Raw genomic sequence first — 20,130 nt, 5'->3', positions numbered from 1 at the left:
CCAGAAGAACGCGCAGGACCCACAACTTTTTTCTTTTTTATTGTTACCATGTACAATAGACTTTTTCTCAATAATATTTCCTGTTAAAACAAAAAGTTGGAATTGTTTTTCTTTCAGTCAACTTTAATTCATGTCCTTTTAGGGCAGCTGAAATAAGTTCTCCTTTCAGTTTTTGAGATGGCTCCTTTGTTCTTCAGTGAATACACTGTCGTTATTGAGATCAGAAGAGCTTAACTGCATTTAACAAAAGTTTAGTAGCCATGTCTTCTAGTTAAGGCCTCTCCTGACATGATATGTAGCAATAATACCGTTCCCTGTTGAATAAACAGCATTCTTTCATTCAGACGTCGGTCATCTGAGTTAATCTAGACGCTGCGTCACTAGCACGATGTGTACATAATGTTTGCCATTTGTGCAAGACAGGGTATTGCATCAATTGGTATAACACCAAAGCCCTCAGAGTTTTGTCATATCAACATATTAATTCCTATTAGCATGTCAGGGGTTCTGTGGTTGTGTAAAGCATACCAGTGGGTGGATGTCCTGTTTAAGTTTACTTGCAGTCAGACTTGTAAAGAGCTCACATTGGCCTCTAGCTTATGAGGGATTAATTGCATTCACAGTAAATGAATACAGTTGTTATGAGTTAAAGAAAAATATCTTTCACTTCACTTGAGGACACTGTCATCTCCATCCACTGTGGTCTCTGCCATAAGTGTGAAAGGGAAAGCTACAGCAGGAGACAAAATGCTGTAGAGCCTCCTCCTAGTTGTTACCTACTCATTCATTTAAAAGCAGATCACATGCTATATTAAGACCAAGACATAATACATTGAAATAAAGAAAGCTTCTGTGATTGAATAAAAAAAAAAAATGAATTAATTATTAATGAGGGACTGAAAAAGAATACTACATTATCATACTCCAAAAGAAGTGACTTTATTTATGTATGTTTACGTCTAAATATATGTGATTGACTAAAATCTTTAATATGCAGCAGGATCCAGTCATTTAGATGGCAACTATTTGCCTTTTTCTGTTTCTACTTGGAGCCGTAGTCTATTGATTTCGGGACTGAATCATACCTGATTATCATTGTTACTCTAACAATGTCAAGGCCATCAGGCTGGGAAAGCAAACATTGTGATGTTTCATCTTGATTCTACATGCGCATGTGGAAAGAGTTTATTATTTCCTTTAATCAGTTTCATTCCAAAGGGCAAGCTGGAGTTGGTTTGCACATTGATTTTCTCTCTTTGGGTTTGTCTCTACTGCCCTCTTTCTGTCACGCAGCATGTGTCATCAGTTTGGCAGTTTGTGCACGTGTGTGTGAAAGAAAAGAAAGAAAGGAAAGTGTATGTGGAGCCTAGGCCACAGCTGTTCTGGTGTTCTCCCCCTTCTGTTCTCTTCTCTTCCTCTAATATAACCCTCCACCGTGCATGTCTAAGCTCATGAAAGAGCATTAGAACTGCCAAGTCAGCACAAACTGAGTCCACGTAGGCAAGCAGTTCAGCTTCATCACTTCTCACATACACACACACTCACACACACATAGAGATTCTGCTGAACTACATACAGTACATCTGCTGCAGCCTAATTGCACTCTACTTTAGATAAAGGGCCTTTTTACTATCAAGGACACTTACTGATAAAGATGTGGGTGTATTAATGTGGGGAGAAATGTATATGTCATTTTTACATAGCCCGCGTGTGTGTCGGGGTGATTTGTGTGTGTGTGTGTTTTATAGGTTTTTACATCACTGCATTCAAAATTCTACAGAGCTTCCCTCGACAGGAAATTGCATTTCACATTATGGTGACTATGGCAACCAAATCTACAGAGTCTGTCAGTCAGATTTACAAGACAAATTTTGCACGGGGGAAAGTGACACTAGAAGAATTATGATATAGAAAACAAAGTCAAAAAGCTCAGAGGGAAATGCATCATTATGGCAAAAGTTATAGCCAAGAGACAAAACAAGCTTCAGAAATTGACATGTTCCCTTGATTGTGTTTTGATAAATAGCTGGAATGGCTCATAAGTTCACCTTTTAAAACAAAAGCCTTTGCTGGTGTTTATACAGCTTCATCTCCATCCACACAGTATCTTTTATCCTCCTCCATGCATCCTGAAAATAAAAAATAAAAAATAAAAATTTGTCCCCTCCTCACTCTGGGTGGCAAAGAAGTGATCACAATGGCAGCGATTGATTTATGGCTAAATGGCTGCTTCCCTGACAAGTAAAGTAATAGGAGGGCGAGCCACTTTCTGTTGTCAGTGTTTTGGCTGTTTCAAGGAAATACTATGAAAATAAGAGAAGAGGGAAGTAAAATAATGCTGCTTTTCAACCTGAAGTTCAATTCACACTAATGGAGAGGAGAAGCAGAGGAAAGAAAAGAAGGCAGAGCAGGAGAGGATAGAACAAGTCTGTATGTCGTGTGTGTTACTGGCAAGTGTGTCTACACATGTGTTTAAATAAGATAAATAAAAAGCAAGTGAGAAAGAGTGCAGAGACATATCCTGCTGTCAGACGGGTGAGCAGACAGTCAGAGGGAAAGACAGACAGACAGACAGACAGACAGACAGACACAAAGAGGCTTCTAGCATTTCCTGACTCAGATCCATGGTTGGTTGGCAGAGATCCACATCTCCCGAATGAGTGTGTGAGGGTTTATTTGTGTGTTTGCGCTGCAGGATGTGAACAAGAATCTCAGCCAGCTTCCCTTCAGCAGACTTGTCCAAACAGGCTTTTGGTCTCATGCGTCAGCTTCTGTCCTAGAAAGGGGTGCCAATGCTGAGATGAGTTTTACCCTGCGGGAAACAAAAAATCTGATGGAGCCTAACAGGATTTTAACAGACAGGGGTAGAAACATTTCATATCTAACGTTTGCATGATGGAAATTAACACACAATAATTAAAAGACCAATTGCTTTTAATACCAAGAGTTTCCTTTATGTGAGAGACAAATGATTTGAGAGGAACACTCAAGGATGTATGAATTTACATTTACAGGTTACATTCATAGAATATTTCTCAAAAAAAGTGAATTCCTGCTGATGTTTTATGTTGTCTTAATCACTGTCTTTCAGGCAGACCCGGGAGCAGGAAACCCCTCCTGACTTCTTCTACTTCTCTGACTTTGAGAGACACAATGCTGAGATTGCTGCTTTTCACTTGGACAGGTGAGTTTTACAGTCTTGTCACTCTCCTTTTGTAATGAATCAGTTTCCCCAGTTGATTTTCAAATCATCTTTTACAGTTTTTTGCAGAAAGAATACACAGTCATATTCAGTTTCACCACATCTGGAGGCGGCACGCAATGGATTTTGTCTGTGAAAATTTAAATGGGATTAAGCACGAGGGATTAGAAAACACACCCAGAGAATGGATCATCTCGTCTGCTTGCTGCTGACTATACTGATTTCAACATTATCCTTTGACTCAAAGGACTTCAGCGGACAAACAGAACTCTTACGAGAGTCAAATATGATCGAGGAGAGGATGATAAATGGAGTATAGCACATTTTAGGATCTGCTAAGGGAATGAAAATTACCCCACACATGTTGACAGACACAAAGTTTTACTCTGATTTAACTTAGGTCTCTGACATGTGTTTTTATAGGCAAGAGAAACAAAACAGGAATATCAAAGGGATGCCAGTACCACCAGAACATGGTTTCAATGCTACAGTGGTGGTGGGGGCTGTGTTATCCCTGAAGAGTAGTTTGTTTTTAACTTGGCTATACCATGTGGGACTGCGTTTGAATAAAAGTCCATTTGCCCAACCACTGGAGCTCTGGATTTTTAAAAAAAATTTTTTTTTACTTTGTATTGAATGATGAATGTGGCATAGAAAGTAACATCCCTGCTTTCTAGTAATTGATTTTAAATCTCAGGGTGTTCATATCCTGTGCTGTGAACTCAGAGGTGTGTAACAGGCAGAGTGCACACAAATAAAAGTTTAAGTGTGCTCTCACAGCAAAAACACACATACACACCCACGTACAGACGTATGCACAGGTGCTCCTTTGTCATGAAGACCCGACATGACCGTGCAGTTTGCAGCCTCTGAATGCTGTCCTCTGTTGGCTAAGGTTTCACCAACTCTGTTTCACTCAGCGAGGCTGTCTGCGTGTCTACCTGCTCCCAGGAGGCTTAGTTTTAGTCTGTAAAGGGTCGGGGTCATTTGGATGGCAAACATAAAGTGAGACAGGCTAAACAGGCCTGAATAGGTATAGTGTTCTGACAAAAGAGCTTAAGAGAAAAAGGGAAAGGGTAGTAGACAGGGAATGGGGTGACTGGAGTTGCAGACCAGGACGAATGTTACCAATCTGATCTGAAAACAGAAGTGATCATGTTCAGTAGATGTTGCTCATTGTGATGCTGGTTTATCTCTGTTTTTTGTTTTTCTTGATGTGGGCAGATCACACGAGTAGACAAACAGCACTATAAGAATTATGTGTAATTGATACACCTTGTGAGCTGAGACCAAACAGATTAAGTCACGCATCGACAACTTTTATTAAAAATCACCCAATACTAAAAAGTCGTAATGTCTCACTTTTTCTTGATGTCTTGATTTAGATGAAAGCAGACATGTCACTGCAGAACAAGGCTTGATAAGATTTTCTTACATCACTGTAACATTTAAATAATTGTCATGGGGGGAATAGAAAATATTCTAACAATGAATGTTTAGTTCTAGGTGACATAGCTCATAGTGTAGGTGTTTATTAGCAGAATGATAAACATCCCACCCATCCATCCATTTTCTATACCTGCTTAATCCAACTGTAGGGTCGCGGAGAGGCTGGAGCTTATCATTGGGCAAGAGGCAGGGTGGACCCCCTGGACAGGTCACCAGTCCATCCCAGGGCCACACTGACCACACACAGTCCCCTCACTCCTAGGGAAGATTTAGAGACACCAATTAACCTAACATGCATGCTTTTGGACAGTGGGAGGAAGCCAGAGTACCCAGAGAGAAACCACGCATACACAGGGAGAACATGAAAACCACACAGAAAGTCCCAAGCTGGGAATTGAACCTGGAACCCTCTTTCTGTGAGGCAACGGTGCGAACCGCCATACCACCGTGCAGCCCTGATAAACATTCCATCCCATTCAAATATACCCCATGGAACTGTAGGTTTGACGTTTACTGGATATGAATCAAAGCAGTTAATAGAACAAGGGAAATAGAAGTGGTCCAAATCAGCTCTCAAACAGCTTGAGTTTTCAGTGTTTGCTGGGAATACTGCACCACAGCATAATGAGCTGGAGGATGAAGGTGCTGTATGTATTCAGCTCAATGTGAAACAAGTTGCAAAGCAATGAGATCTGGAACTGATCTTCCAATCTGTCATGGTGGAAAAATTGATGTCATGTCAGATAACTTTCATCTGTCAAACCAAGGCCTGTTCTTTCAACCTTGAAGGATTACCCTTGACTTTACATCTCTGTCTATCTAGGATCCTCGACTTCCGGAGAGTTCCCCCGGTGGCAGGACGGCTTGTCAACATGACAAGAGAGATCAGAGATGTGACACGAGACAAGAAGCTGTGGAGGACCTTCTTTATCTCACCAGGTAGAGACTTTGCCAGCATCTGCAACTTGGCAGAGAGATTCAGTTTCTCCAACTTGAAGAAAGCACAAAACAACTGTATTTCTGTGGTTTCCTTTGTGAGATACTTATGCTTCAAATGACCTGGATTGTGTAGAAAATAGGTTCTGCAGCTGCCATGTTACCATGTGTCTGCTCTTCAAAGCAGAAAAAAAGAAAAGAATGTATTTCAACATGTGATTTGATCATTAAAGACATACCAAAACGTCTCCACATGGTGGCACTCAAAGCCAGCAGACTGTCTAAAGTGGAGCAGTGCAGGGATTAAAAGGATTCTTTTTGTATACACAGTAGATAATATAAATGAATTATTAAGCATTTACATTTATTTATATATATATATATAATTCATATCTACATTTGAACAACACATTAATCCTATAAATAAAATGATAGGAAGAATTGTACAGTAGAAAATCCAAACTGAAGCAATACAGTGGTAAATCAGAAAAAAAAAGCCTATCAGGTAAACCTGATAGGCCTATAAACCAGGTTTATCAGGTTTCCACAAAGACCTTTAAAAATTCTCAGGTCTTTTGTTTGTAACCCACAATATTTTGCTCAATGCGGAGGAATTGTAGAACTAGAGATTTTCTATTTCGATATTAAATACTTGCAAGTTTCTCAAGTCTGACAGGTTATCATCACCATGGTAACATATAACCAGAGGAGGTTATCCTTGTTTTTTTATTATTTTTTTTTTAATAATACCAACAATGAACAGTGCCATCCTTTCAGAAATGACTTTTTTCATGATATTCTCTTAAAACGATCTTGATTCGCAGATGACGGAATAAGTTAAAGTGGAAACCTGTTGAGCTGCATGTCAGTAATGCAACGGGATAAAACTATAAAGTTAGAGTAATCAGCATGAATCACATCACCACATATGAACATACATACATCCAGTGATGCAAAACAATCTTGATTTGCTGCGGGCCCATTTCACGGTGGTGGCACTGCAGCCAACAGAATACAGAGTGGAAAATTGATTGTGTTGTTTGTATTTATCACAGAGAAGACTCAGTCAATATTTTTTCCTTAGTCTGATTTGCCCTAAAACTTTCTTCATTACAGGACCGTGTGAAGCATAATGCCCTTCTTCAGTACGAAGTTTTTTGAAGTTTTATGCTTCTAAATCTAACGTGAGGCTGTTACGTTTCAGATAACAAGCAGAGATTTGAGAGCGTGCGGAGCGGTAAAAGAAACACAGCCTTCGTTCCAAAGAAACTGGAATGCTTTGTAAAATGTAAAAAAAAAAAAAAAACAGAAGTGAATTATTTGCAAATCCCCTAAATCCAATATTCGAGTCATAATCAAACAAAGAAAACATATCAAATTTTGAAAGTAAGACAGTTTACTATTTCATGACAAATATGAGTTCATCTTAAATTGGATGGCAGCAGCATGAAACGGGTGCTCCTCACATGTTCTCAGATGTTTACAGATGTACATGGCCCTTTTTTCAACTCTTTTAGGTGTGTGCTGACATCCCATTCAGGATGAGCTAATACATATATTTCATCTCATAGTAAAATCATAGTACCTTACACATGAACTTTACATGTTAAACAACTTTCTACAAGCGTTCCCGTCTTTTTACCTTTTTCTCTTGACTGCAGTGGGAGCACGCAACCAATTCATCTTGAGCTGATGAAGTGTAAAATTACATGTTGGTCTTTATTGTATGGAACACACAAAGAACCAAAAAAAAAAGAAAAAAGAAATGAAGAGCAAAGTAATCAGACACATATGGGGACAATTAGATGTAACAGAATTTCAGTGACAGTGGACAAAAAACACTGTGAACAAAGAATGTGATGGTAATGTCAAGTACTCCTGTAAATTATAGGCCCTGCTTGGAAAAAAAAGGCTTTTGAAAGTATGTCTCCAACCAAAAATAGTGATGATTGGACTAATATTGTTTATATTACCTTTAATATATAAAGTTTAACTTTCTCCAACCCTGAGTTAGCACACTGAGTTATGTTATGTCATTTGGTTTTCTCTCTGTGCCTTTATGTCTACCTCTTCATTCATACTGGGCTACCTCATTAATGCTCAAATGGCTTTCTCCTCTTCCTTTCGGGTGGCATTTCTAAATCAAATTTCTAAATTTCCAACAGCCAACAACGTCTGCTTCTATGGTGAATGCTCCTACTACTGCTCCACTGAGCATGCTCTGTGTGGTAAACCAGACCAGATAGAAGGCTCACTGGCAGCCTTCCTACCAGACCTGAACCTGGCAAAACGCAAGACGTGGAGGAATCCCTGGAGGCGCTCCTACCACAAGCGCAAGAAAGCAGAGTATGCAATCTGTTTTTCGGGGGGATTTATAACTTCACATCGATGAAAAATATCTCTCACTAACTACAGAAGGATTTTAAAATTGCTCTTTGATTATTATCAAAATTTCTCTTCTTACTCTTAGGTGGGAGGTAGATCCAGATTACTGTGATGAGGTGAAGCAGACACCGCCATATGACCGTGGGACTCGACTCCTGGACGTCATGGACATGACAGTCTTTGACTTCCTAATGGGTAAAAGGAAAAGAAGAAAGCACTGGCACACATATATGTATTACACTGATTACTGAGCAAAGAAGAGTAAAACTGACACCATTCCTGATTAGTAGTTAATTGGGGTATCTTGACTTTGAATTGTGTTTTCTCACCATTCTTTTCTCCCCGTGTTAAGGTAATATGGACCGTCATCATTATGAAACTTTTGATAAGTTTGGAAATGATACCTTCATTATTCACTTCGACAACGGAAGGGGGTAAAGCCATTTAGCTTTTTTTAGAATTTGTTAGTCTCGGCAACCAGATAGTCATGATACACAAGTGAAACAGGTTGAATATCTGTCTAACAAGCAAAGTCCAGAATTGGGATTATTCATCTTCCGATCTCTTTCTCCACTCTTGCAGGTTTGGAAAACACTCCCATGATGAGATGTCTATCCTGGTGCCTCTCAGCCAGTGCTGCAGGTCAGACTTTTGTTTTAAGTCTGTGAATGATAGAAGTTTGTATATTTCAATTCAATTCCTTGGTTCCCTTGGAAAGTCAATATATTCTTAATATGCTTGGGGACTTATTTATCACATAGAATTATTTGAAAAGCTAAATGTTTTACCTCCCTTATCTATTCTGCAAACACATTTGATGGGTTTGAGGTCATTATTCTGTTGGAACACCCAGGTATTCAAGTTTCAAATGTGCGGCTTGTGATTTGAGTTCATGCTGAAGAATTCCAAGGTATATCTTTATTCCATCCACTTTTAGCTATCACTCACATCTACTGAAAACAAAACAGCCTCACAGCATGATGCAACCACCACCATGCAATTTGTACAGTTTTCTTAGGGTTGAATTCCTCCCATTCCTTTTCCAAAAATATCTCGAGTCACTGTGGCCAAACAGCTCAATCTGTGTCATTTCTGGCCTTCGGAAAGGGAAAGTTTTTTCTTTGTCTACATGATCTGCATACTTCAGTGGAGGTGTCAATAATGAAGCCGGGAGATTTTTTTTCTTGCACAGCAGCTTTTCAGTTTAGGGCAGCATAAAACTTGCTTGTTGGTAGACAGTGACACTGGTGTTCCAGCAGCTTCCAGTTCATGCCTTGATAGTTCCTGGGTTGTTTCCAAGCATCCAAACCAATTTCTGCTCAGTAAAGTGTAACAGTTTGGGTAATAGTTTCTTCCTTGGCAAATTGACGAGAACTACTGAAATATTAACTTTTAAAATTGTTTGAACTTGTGATCTTGAAATCTACACTTATTTAGAAAATGCTCCAGGAGACACTTTTGACATTTATACTTTTTATTGGCTGGAAGGATGAGTTCATTAGTTTTTCAAGTTTCAAGTTACATCTTGTGATCATCTTGTTATGAGCACACAGTGTCTGAAAAAGTAACTTAGTACTTAATTGTCTGTTGTTTCCAGGGTTAGGAAATCTACTTACCTGCATCTCCAGCTCCTGGCCAAAGAGGAGTACCAGCTGAGCTCCTTAATGGAGGAGTCTCTCCTGCATGACCGCCTGTCCCCTGTGCTCATCCAGCCTCACCTAAAAGCCATGGACCGCAGACTCCGGCTGGTGCTGCAGGTCCTGGCAGGCTGCATAGAGAAAGAAGGCTATGTTAATGTTGTGGAGGAAGATCTAGTTGGGGACACAGCCAACCACAGGGGCCCAGGCCACAGGTAGTGAGTTCCAGACTCCAGGATGACAAGAATGAACACAGACATATAACCAATGGACCACATCTGTGGCTGTTAAACCATTGGGATTACACCAAAAATCCCACTTCTGAGATCAAGCTGAATTCAGTGAATTCCAAGACTTGCCATCATTGCCTCTACAGTTGTGTTTATATAGAAAAAATGTCCACACATACCACAAAAGACTGTGCTGCTTACACAGAGGCTTTATATTTGTCAAGTACAGACGTATTTTTGTTTTATCTATATAAGACATAAAAGGACCTCTGCTGTGTTTCTAATTTTGTTCTGTCTGTTCTGAGCATTGAGGGTATCGGTTCGTTTTATCATGTCATATAACCAAATCAAACACTGACTGGGCAGTATATGGTCAGACAATAAGCTTTATCAGTTATCTTAATGTATACGAAGGTTGAGAAAGTGTATTGAATTTTCTTTCTTTATGTAAAACATGTCAAGATTTAAGGTTTTCATTGAATGCAACAAAGATGAGCTCATGCTTGGAACAAGCAGCTCACAACTAGTAAAAAGTGAGTGTATCCAAAAAGTGTGTTCTCTTTATAATCTATCTTTGAAAGGTTATGGGGAGGTTTTTTTGTGTGTGGCATAGACTTAAAACAGAACAATTGAAACTGTTATTATCTTCTTTTGAACAGCATAAATCTGAGAATAAGGATTTCACACTGAAGTTTAATCTTTAAACTAGCTTTCGATTGGCCTTTTTTTTCTATGTTACTTTTACTTGGATTTCCCTTTTCCTCTGGAAGCTTAGCTTGTACTACATGCAGTAAAGCAAAACCACACGGAAACAATATTTACCAAACCAAAAAGAAAATAAACTCTACATGTGAAGATTAAATTCCATACTGATATGCCATTTAGAATTAATGTAGTAGAGTGGCATTTCCGTCTTGTGATCCATTTATTCAAGACCTGAAGCATTTAGTATGGTTTGCTATGACATCATTCCACGGTTTACGCAATGCAAAATGTTTGTATATTATTTAATTTGATGAGATTTTGTGTCCAATTTACTATTTATTGGTGCATATAAAATCATTACAATACTATCACAAACGTTATGATTCTGTTTTGCTTCATGTTGCTTTATGCATAATGAAATACAGTATTTATCATAGCTACTTTGGCATTTGGATACTGTTGAAACATTCCTTTGGACGCTATGTTTTGGTTCAGATGATAGAAAATAACAAAATTGATTTGGGAGAATTAGATGTGGAAGTGGTGCCAGTGCAATTTTCCTTTTCCTCCAAAGAGTCCTGTGTATTGGCTAACCCGGTACCTGTGCAATGCCAGAAATACTGTACTTGAATGTTTTTGGGTTGGCAGTATTGACAGGATTCAAAGAGCTACAAATGGTGTAAAGTCACGTTTAAGGAGTGCTTAAGGGCGATAACAGGGGTTACAACACCTCATCCAACCACAGGGATAACCATGGGCACTGTTCCTTGTTTGTTTTTTTTATTTTTGTTTGTTTGTTTGTTTTTAATATTTCCAATGTAAATACCTATAGATATTTGAAAAGTCTATCAAGCTGCACTGCACAGTGATTTGCTTCCGTTTTCTGCTCTTACATTGTTACTGTGAAGACCTGTTTACTAAAGGATTAAAGTGTGCAATATAAGCAACAGTGAGGACAATTTTCTTAATGTGTGTAGGAGGCTGTAGATGTATACCAGTTAATGCATGAGTGGAGATGGACCCGCGTTTGTTTGAGGCGTGACATGTAAAGTTACATGTAAAGTTCATGAGTAAAGGCTGGGAGTGTTTAGCATTCTTTTAAAGCCCTGATGACTCAGGATATCACATGAGAAAACTCTGTCCCCTTCACACCCCTTTAGATAACTGAATCATGCTCGAGCAAATACAAACCTGAGAGCAATGCCTACGTATAGTGAGCGAACTCTGAAAAAGCACACAACTCAAGCTGAAAATTACAGCTTGAGTTAACAAGTCAGAATGTTTCATCATCAGCTGCTTAGATGAGATGTAGATGACATCTGTGAAAAGGTTTTCCACAACAGCGAGGCTCAGATTGTAATGTCTTTTGGTTGCTAACCACTTGGGTGAGTCAAAGCCACATGGACTCCGACTCAAAGTGCTGTCATGTTATACTTATACAAGTTATACTTATTATATCATCTTCTCTAAGAATGATGTTTCATAACTTCCTTTGCTGTCAACCCAACTAGGAACTAGACCATTACAATTTGCTCTGTCTTCATATTAAAAAAAATCTACAACATGTGTAGCAACTATAAAAGAGGTTTGAAGAAAAAAAAGCGTAGGCTTAGAAAAGTGCCGCAAAATGGCAAAACAATCGGTATCTTTTGATGTGCAAGGCAGAAAAACTCAAGTTAGCGTGACTAATCCAACTAATAATGAGACGTTTGGAAACTTTAGACGCTGTCCAAGGTGCTGGACGAACACTGCAGCGCTGTGGAATATACAGAGCGACTGCTCGGCCACTGTCCGTGGTGCTTAACAATTGTCTGCGGTGTCCTGGCCAAATGCAGTGACGCTGTCTGTGGAAACTGATGGACCGCCACTACACAGTCAGCATTATTAAATGACGGTCATAAAATAGCTAGTTGATGTCCGTGGTGTTACAGAAATGTGTAAGTCTAATTGTTGCGATCAGCTGCAATTGTTGTCTGGGCCGTGGACAGCTCGAGTGATGGCGGAAACGAAGACAGAACATTCTGGTATCTGTGAATTTTATTTCTGATGATAAATTAATTTGCATTCTTTATCTTGAATTTTGCATCATGTTTTGCTTGTTCTTTCAAAACTGTTGGCTATAAGGGAGAACTCTTTCTTACCTGAAAAGGTGACACGGGGGAACTGAAACAAGGATTGTTTTACGAGTTGCATCACCTTTGCTATGTTTTTTTTTTCCTTTTTGTATTATCAGCTGTTTATTAGACGAAATATCAGGGCCAATGTTGTCTTTCGTATTTTAATCACAGCATATAGACATGTACTTATTATTCCCCAGGAGAGGGCGCAAATGTACAGCTCATTTAGTTGATCATTGTTGCAGCAGGAAGTCACTAGGTGGCACCAGAGCGCCGTGGTTACGGTTGAGGTTTTTACATCTACGGAGTAGAAGTGACGCTATTGTTGTCCTGAATTGACATTGTGGCCAGCGAATTATATTTTGGGCTTGAGGCTGTTTGTTTTTTGTTTTTTTATTAGTTTATTTGTGTGTTAAATCATTGCATTGGTCGGTTTTATTTTAATTAGCCTGAAAGACATATTGAGTTAGGACCTCAGTCTAATGCTGCAATATCAGATATGCGCTAATATTGTGGTGCAAATTTGAATTTTTCCATTTTTTTTAAGACACCTGGAGTCATATATAATCTGGGGGGGAAAAAATGGCTTAATTTTTTTCTTGCATGTTATTGTACTTCATAGCACTGCCACTAGGCTATGCAATAGACTTTGTGCAGTTAAAAAGTTTTATTGGTTTATCTGCATGATGCTAGACGGGATTAGTTAAATTACATGTTGAGAATTATTTGATTTGGACATGCACTTTTGCCCTCACTGTTTGTAACATTGCACACACACTCCATGGCATTTTCTGATCCAAAGTTGAAAGACAAATATTTTACTCCACCCGAACAGAGAAAATCATCCAAACAGGAACATTGTATTTTTTTTTTTCTGGATCGCTTTCAGTTCGTAGTTTCAGTTGATGTTGTTTAGCCATCACAACAGACCACCCCGCGTTCTCTCACCTCATTCAGAGGCAGCCTCTCCTGCCTGGTAACAGTTTCCAACGACACTGTCCTCCTGTCTCCATGGCAACGGAGAGCCACCCCTTCTTGCCCTGCTTCCAATTGATCCAAGGTGTGTGGTCGAGTCCTCGACGACCCTGACCCTCAAAGCCCCTCTGCTTTCCGCTCCACCACCATTGCACTTGAATTATCCCTGAGCTGAAAGTCCCATTACTTTAAAACTTTGTAACCATTTAAAGAAGGCACAGTAAATCTAAGTGATCACACGCGTTACTTAAAATAATTAAGTCAACAAAAGCGTTATATGCACTGCGTTATCGTTAAAATTCTGTTGGGAAGGCTCCACAAACTCAAATGCTAACTGTTATCTAAGGCCCCCTTTCCTTCCTTGCTGTTATATTTGAGCGGGAAGCCCAGCGAAAATATAAACATACCGCATGCCTGCACACGCCCACTGCGTTAGTGTGTAGGGCGAACTGAGATTAGAGGCGCTTTCAAACGCTTCTTCAGGCGCAGTCGTATTTAACCCCTGTCCATCTCAATTGATGTCAGCGCTGTAGGCAAAATCACGCCTCGCACAGATCCGCATTGATCTAAACAAATTATTCTAGGCACATGGGCGCAAGCACGTACCTTATATACATTTGGCTCCGTGTGTCTGGTTTTACTGATCTTCAAGCTGTGGAATTCTCGTTAAAATATCACATTTAAAATAGACTGATTTCGCGATTTAAGGCCAACAGCATCAAGTCGAGCAGTGAAGTAGGCCGATATATCTCACTGCGAATCAGACATATAGGCCACATTTCCATATCCTACTTGTCCTTAAAGCGACACGTGAGTGTCATTATTTTTACAGTCCCGTATTGAGAATATATCTGGCCTGTCCACCTTGTTTTTCAGTCAACTGAGCAGCAGTCTGGCTATACGCGTGCCAGTGAGAGCAGTCTCTGTGTCTGAACTCATACATTTTTAAAAGACGACTTTTTCACGGCTGCAGCTAAAATTAGGAGAAACCTTACGTTGGCTATAATTAGAAAGCAGATGGAAAGCGTTCAATTATAACAGCATAAAGGAGGTTTTGACATTTCCAAGTGACGTAGCCTATGCGTGCATGTTTGGGTGTGCGTGCACGTGTCCCGAGCTGTTCAGCCAGGCGACAGAGACAAAACTCCTCCAGTCTGTTATCAAGGTCAGACGCAGGCGCATCCTCTTGCGTCAAGAGCACCAGGAGAGAAATTAAACACCAAATCAATCGCCCTTGAACCGTTGCGCGTGTGCGCGTTTGCCAGTTCGCGTACGACCGACTGACTGCAAATGCTTGTAGGCACGAATTTGTTTATGACAACAGAAGCCGACGTTGTGGGCTCTACTTCTCCACTCATCTCTCCATCCTGTGGGTGTCTGTGTGGGTGTGTGTGCGTGCGTGCGTGCCAGGAGCGATCACGGGCCATTGCCGTAATTGCACAGCGCGCAAAATATACGGCGAGGGAGGAGGAGGAAGAGGAGATGAAGGGGGCGCCGCTTGTAAACCCGATGAAAACACCCTCGGCTGCACAGGAGAAATTCAGGATGACCGAGAGTGGCAACGCTCGGGCGGCTGCGACAAGCGCTCCTTTCGCACGAAAGAAGAGGAGAGGAGAGGATGCTAATTATTGACGCGCGCCTAAGCAAGCTGCTAGCAGCTCTTCATCTGCCACTCAAGAGGAAGAGGAGATGAGAGACGGGTGGAGACGGCTGAATGAGAGGAGACTCACACTCCCCCTCCTCTTCCCTTCTTATTTTCATTCATGGCACAATCAGTGACATAGGCATGCACATATCTCCCACATGCAGTGCCTGGCTCAGTCCCTCGCCATCAAAAGATAAACACACGCACACAAACACACACCTTCATACAGGGATAAACGCTCCTCTTTTCTTTTGTGATCTAATATTCTCATAAACGCACAAACACACTGCAGCTCCCACTCATCTTTTCATATCGCTGTCTTTCACATTGGGATTTTGGTCATCTCTTTTCATACATGAGAAACACTCAGTGTTTGCTTCCCTCTCTCTGTCAGACACACACACACACACACACCCATTCCGGTTAATAGCAAACAGCAAGCCAAACAAGATAAACAAAAAGAAGGACACAACAAAACAAACACAGACAAGGGCAACTGCACATCCAAAATTGCATGTTAAATTCCCTCTCTCCCTTTTGCCAACACACAAACACATGCGTTTGTCTTTCCAGACACACATGCAGTTTCCTCACCACCCACAGGGGAGGAGGAGGGAGAGCAAACCTGAGACAGAGAAGGCTTTGAAGCCGCCGCCTCCACAGCTCAGCCACTCCTCTCCTCCCTCCCAACAGTACAGCAGCAATCTCTCTATCTCTCACCTCAGCTCTCTCTGGTCCTCACACACATGCACACACACCCACACACAGGACGATGCCATTCACTCCACACCAGCACCCTCCCATCTGCTCTGTCCCACTCCCTCGCACACACATTTGCAAGTGGTGGCTACTGGACAGGCTGCTAGACTCCCCAGCAGAGACGGCAAGACCACATACCCCAACACATCCCCTCACCTCCAACCACCACCACTGACCCCCCCCGTCCTCCTCCAAAGCTAATTCCATTATACATTCCTGACTGGAAGGAAGAGGGGCTGTCTTCTAATTGCTTTCTTATCCCCTTGAGTCCCCCTCACTTTCTCCTCCTCCTTCTCCTCTTCTCCTCCACCACCATCCTCCTCCTCCTCCCTCTCCCCTCCTTTCTGCCCGCCCCTCGCCCTACGTGCACTCAACATGGCAGCAGACGAGCAGAGGAGGGAGGCAAGCTAGAGAGCAGGAGAGAGAGAGAGAGAGAGAGAGAGAGAGAGAGAGAGAGAAAGAGAGAGAGAGGCAGGCTGCTGCTATCAGGGAATACTGGTGCCATTTTCAGCATCGCAGGGTGAAGGGATTGAGCCTCGCCGCTGTACGCTTGGCTCGGCTCGGCTCAGCTCAGCTCAGCTCGCCTCAGCTCAGACCAGCTGAATAAGAAGGGGACTGGAGGGACAACTAAAAAGGAGGAGAGAACGGCTGACCCTTAACACAGGTACCATGCTTTCACCTGTCATTTGTTCCTCCTCTACAGTGTGTACAAGCTGGGCAGCAGCACATTGCAGATGAAAGTGAGAGCAAAGGTGTGTGTGTGTTTGTCTGTGTGTACATCTGCATCTGTGTGTGCATGCCGAATAGAGGACAGCAGGGTCTCTCGTGGGACTGCGTTCTATTTTCATTGTCAAGGAAAGAACATTTGCCTCCCACACACACATACAAACATGCACTCTCAACACCTGCCTCAACCTCATTTCCCACCAGCATCTGTCCAAACAGAGAAAAAAAGAAAAAAAACAGAGCACAAATTCTGTGTCAGCCTGAAAAACACATGAATTCAGGGGTGGCATGAGCTGCAGCTCCTCTGTCTGTCTGTTTGTATGCTTGTTTTGTCCCTTGCTGCGTTCAGCATCCTGAGCCTTAGGATGTGTGACGTAGTTCTAAAACAGAACGCTATATGTCAGAGCGGGGATGTGTCATAGCATGCTGTTTACTCCGCTTGTTGCATAAGGCAGAATCTGAAATACACACACTTTTACACACTTCCACAAGCATTAAACTTATTTTTGTGATGTGAGTGTTTCTAGTTTTTTTTCTCATAAGTATATCTTTGTGGACCTTCTATGATATTTTTAAAGCTCATGTGCTATTTTTAGTACAGCATCAACTGGTATCTGGTCTTGGATGCATGCTGCATGTTATGCATGCATACTGGCATGGGCGGGGGGTGGGGTGTTTGTGTGTGTTTTTGCATCCAGTATGCTGCATAGGCTCACTTCAGAGGGACCTATACAAAAGTGTGCATTTAAAGGTTGGACTGAGACTGCAGTGTCACTGCTGACTGAAAGTGATGCTGCCCACAGCCTCACGGGCTTTGAGGAGAGTGAAAGAGAGGATGCCAGAAGGAGAGACAGATAGATGCAGGGAAAGAAGAAGGGAGGAAGGAGAGCTGAGAGGAAGAGGTGTGACAGCGAGGGAGAGTAAATAAAGCAAGAGGGAGGTGGAGAAAGACTGTGTGTGTGTGTGTGTGTGTGTCTGTGTGGGTGAGCAGCGCAACAGGAAGGAGGGGTAACAACACAGAGGGTGTAGAGAGGTGTCAGGGAGAGAAAACAGAGGTGAGATAGTGAGCGTGTGTGTTTGTGTGTGTGCTTGTGTGTGCTCGGAAAGATAGCAACAATGTGCGCACAAGAGAAGGAATAAGAGAATGATAGAGCAGGAGGGGGACAGTGATAAGAGAGAAGGAGAAAGAAGAATATATGAATGGAATATGAGAGGATGATCCCCTATAGCAATGCAACAGCAGGGCTGCCGTCAACACATTAACACTTGCAGCGGGATAAGCTGCGTGCGTGGACACGTATCTTTGCATACAAGAAAAACAGTAACAATAAATGTCCTCTCCGAGCAGATGTGGTGTTTGCAACTGCCAGTGGAGTTGTGCGTATTTGCTATTGCATCCACACATTTGTGAAGCAATGTTTGTGTTGTCAAAAGAAACAGATAAGACGAGCGCCAGCACCCTGGCTTGGCACAGCAAAGCAGCGTACCTCAAATACATAAACACTGCTGCAGACGGGCAGCTGGCGCACACAAAATACACTAAAGGCACAGACTAAAGCCCATTAAAACGTCACTCTCCTTTTCCTCTGACTTTTTTCTCCTTCACACATATTGAGACCAACTGAGGGTTTCCTGCATGATGCAACACAATGAAAGAAGGCTGATTATAATTGAGATTGCGAGGCATGTGGAGAGCAGGGATTTGTGTGTGTGTGTCGTTTCAGGCAGGTGTGTGGTGGTCAGTAAAGGGCATACTGAAATTGGCAACTCACTGTTGTGGTGAAATGAAAGATGAAAGCTCCCCTCTGTGTTTCCCTCCATTGCTTTCTCTTCCTCTACTGTCCGTCCCCTTCATGTATCCTCGTCTCAAATCATAACAAATATATGACACTGAAGATAGTAGAGAGAAAAACATTTAAAAAGGGGGAGAATAAGAAACAATGGCACAGATGAGAGGCAAATAACAATGTAGCGGGAAAAAATAACTTCCTTATTTAAAATGTACAACACTTAGTGGTTGTCTTCCCTCCTTACTCTTAATCTTTCTGCCTAAACATTCTGCCTTATTTATATCTGCTGTCTCAGTTACTCTAGCGCCGTTTTCATCCGGATTTCTGTAGACTTAGTTTGCTCACTCATGTGTCTCTGAGTTTCCAAGCAACACACCATAAGCCCCAAGTCCCATCTAATTGCCCTGGAGGATCATGGTCATTTACTATGGGTTGCTATTAAGCAGACAGAGAGTCAGAGATAGAAAATGTTTGTCCCTCATTAAAGTGAAGTGGCACAAACACAAGCATGGCTTCAAAGAGTAGCCAGACCACAGCAGCAGCACTGAAGTATACACACACATGCAGTCAGATAATGAGTGTGGACACACCACCTATGACTCATAGTCTTTCATTTACATTTATAGTGACTGACAATTTGTGTCTCCTTTTATAAGTAGTACTAGATCTTACTTCAAATCACTACTGTCTGTTAAGATGTGATAAAGTGGCAGCTTAGCACAATCACAATAACTACAGATTATTTGCATAGGGATGCATGACCCTGCAGGTGGGGGGGGCTTCTTCAAGTTAATTTAGCTCAGGAACCAGCCACCTTTGAGCTCTACCATTACGCTGTGATGAATATAACCATACAAACTTCTAACTCATCAAATTTTCAAAAGTAATTTCCACATGATAAAACCTGTGGCTTTCAAGTCCTCAGAGCTTGGGCTAACAGTAAATTGCCAACGTGGTAATCAAGGCTTGCTTGTTCAGCTCACCCTGCAGTGTGTTAGTGCTGCGAGTTTTTGTCTGGATAGCAACATGGAGACCCCATATCATCTCACACAGAAAGCAGTGACTTGATCTCACCATATGGACCACATCAGCTCAAAGAACATACTGTACCAAAACATAAAAAGCTGCCACAAAATTCCACTGCAACATACGTGTTTGTGAAAAATAACACAGTTCTTCGTGTTTGTCGTTTGTTTTTCCTCTGAAAGTCAGCAGCATGAGCCTGCATTTTTGTCATTTCTTACAGCCTAACTGCATGGATCGTTACGTTTTATGTGTTTACATAAAGCATACACACATAGAGACACACACATGCTCGCCAAAGCGTAAACATATGGCATGCAACATGATGTCGCACTCAAACCCAAACACAGTTACAAACCCAAACAGATTCTTATCTCTCACAATCATTAATACGCAGTTCCCGTTTTCCCGAGCATCATAAGGACTCACAGAAACACACACCCACAGCGTATTTCCAGGACCTCAGCCTGAATCCAGCGTGAGGGGGCAGGTACTTGCTGTTCCAGTGAACAGTATACCACGGCTGCTAACCTAGATCTGATTACTCACAG

At 41.5% G+C, this 20,130-nt stretch overlaps 3 protein-coding genes and 1 long non-coding RNA gene across 11 annotated transcripts in view; 3 read left to right on the top strand and 1 right to left on the bottom strand.

Moving 5' to 3' along the window:
* The window catches only part of fam20ca (FAM20C golgi associated secretory pathway kinase a), a 42,009-nt gene extending 30,522 nt beyond the window's left edge, over positions 1 to 11,487 (top strand). The window contains exons 4-10 of the mRNA XM_075453379.1: positions 3,092 to 3,184; positions 5,475 to 5,590; positions 7,753 to 7,933; positions 8,058 to 8,167; positions 8,325 to 8,406; positions 8,555 to 8,614; positions 9,570 to 11,487. Coding sequence (XP_075309494.1) covers positions 3,092 to 3,184; positions 5,475 to 5,590; positions 7,753 to 7,933; positions 8,058 to 8,167; positions 8,325 to 8,406; positions 8,555 to 8,614; positions 9,570 to 9,828 — 901 coding nt within the window. The 3' untranslated portion in view covers positions 9,829 to 11,487. The remainder of the gene's footprint in view (positions 1 to 3,091; positions 3,185 to 5,474; positions 5,591 to 7,752; positions 7,934 to 8,057; positions 8,168 to 8,324; positions 8,407 to 8,554; positions 8,615 to 9,569) is intronic.
* The window catches only part of rps2 (ribosomal protein S2), a 371,318-nt gene that overhangs the window by 223,150 nt on the left and 128,038 nt on the right, over positions 1 to 20,130 (top strand). The window lies entirely within an intron of this gene.
* The window catches only part of LOC142370861 (uncharacterized), a 42,691-nt gene continuing 22,608 nt past the window's right edge, over positions 48 to 20,130 (bottom strand). Inside the window, exons 2-6 of one of the 6 annotated variants that reach the window (XR_012767903.1) lie at positions 9,589 to 9,740; positions 8,052 to 8,634; positions 4,782 to 4,909; positions 4,002 to 4,169; positions 48 to 2,812 (exon numbers count right to left, since the gene is read on the bottom strand). This is a non-coding gene — a long non-coding RNA (uncharacterized LOC142370861). Of the gene's footprint in view, positions 2,813 to 2,932; positions 4,340 to 4,781; positions 4,910 to 8,051; positions 8,635 to 9,588; positions 9,741 to 18,538; positions 18,657 to 20,130 lie in introns of those variants that run through there. The other 5 variants (XR_012767905.1, XR_012767902.1, XR_012767904.1 and 2 more) reach the window with 5 other exon arrangements.
* rai1 (retinoic acid induced 1) overlaps positions 16,485 to 20,130 on the top strand; it is a 53,405-nt gene continuing 49,759 nt past the window's right edge. For both annotated transcript variants that reach the window (XM_075453376.1, XM_075453375.1), the window contains exon 1: positions 16,485 to 16,704. The gene's annotated coding sequence lies outside the window, so the exon portion shown is untranslated. The remainder of the gene's footprint in view (positions 16,705 to 20,130) is intronic.

This window comes from Odontesthes bonariensis, chromosome 21 (genome assembly GCF_027942865.1).
Source record: "Odontesthes bonariensis isolate fOdoBon6 chromosome 21, fOdoBon6.hap1, whole genome shotgun sequence".
Classification (NCBI taxonomy): Eukaryota; Metazoa; Chordata; class Actinopteri; order Atheriniformes; family Atherinopsidae; genus Odontesthes; species Odontesthes bonariensis.
The sequence above is the reverse complement of the archived record's forward strand: the minus strand, read 5'-3'. Positions and strand labels throughout refer to the sequence as shown.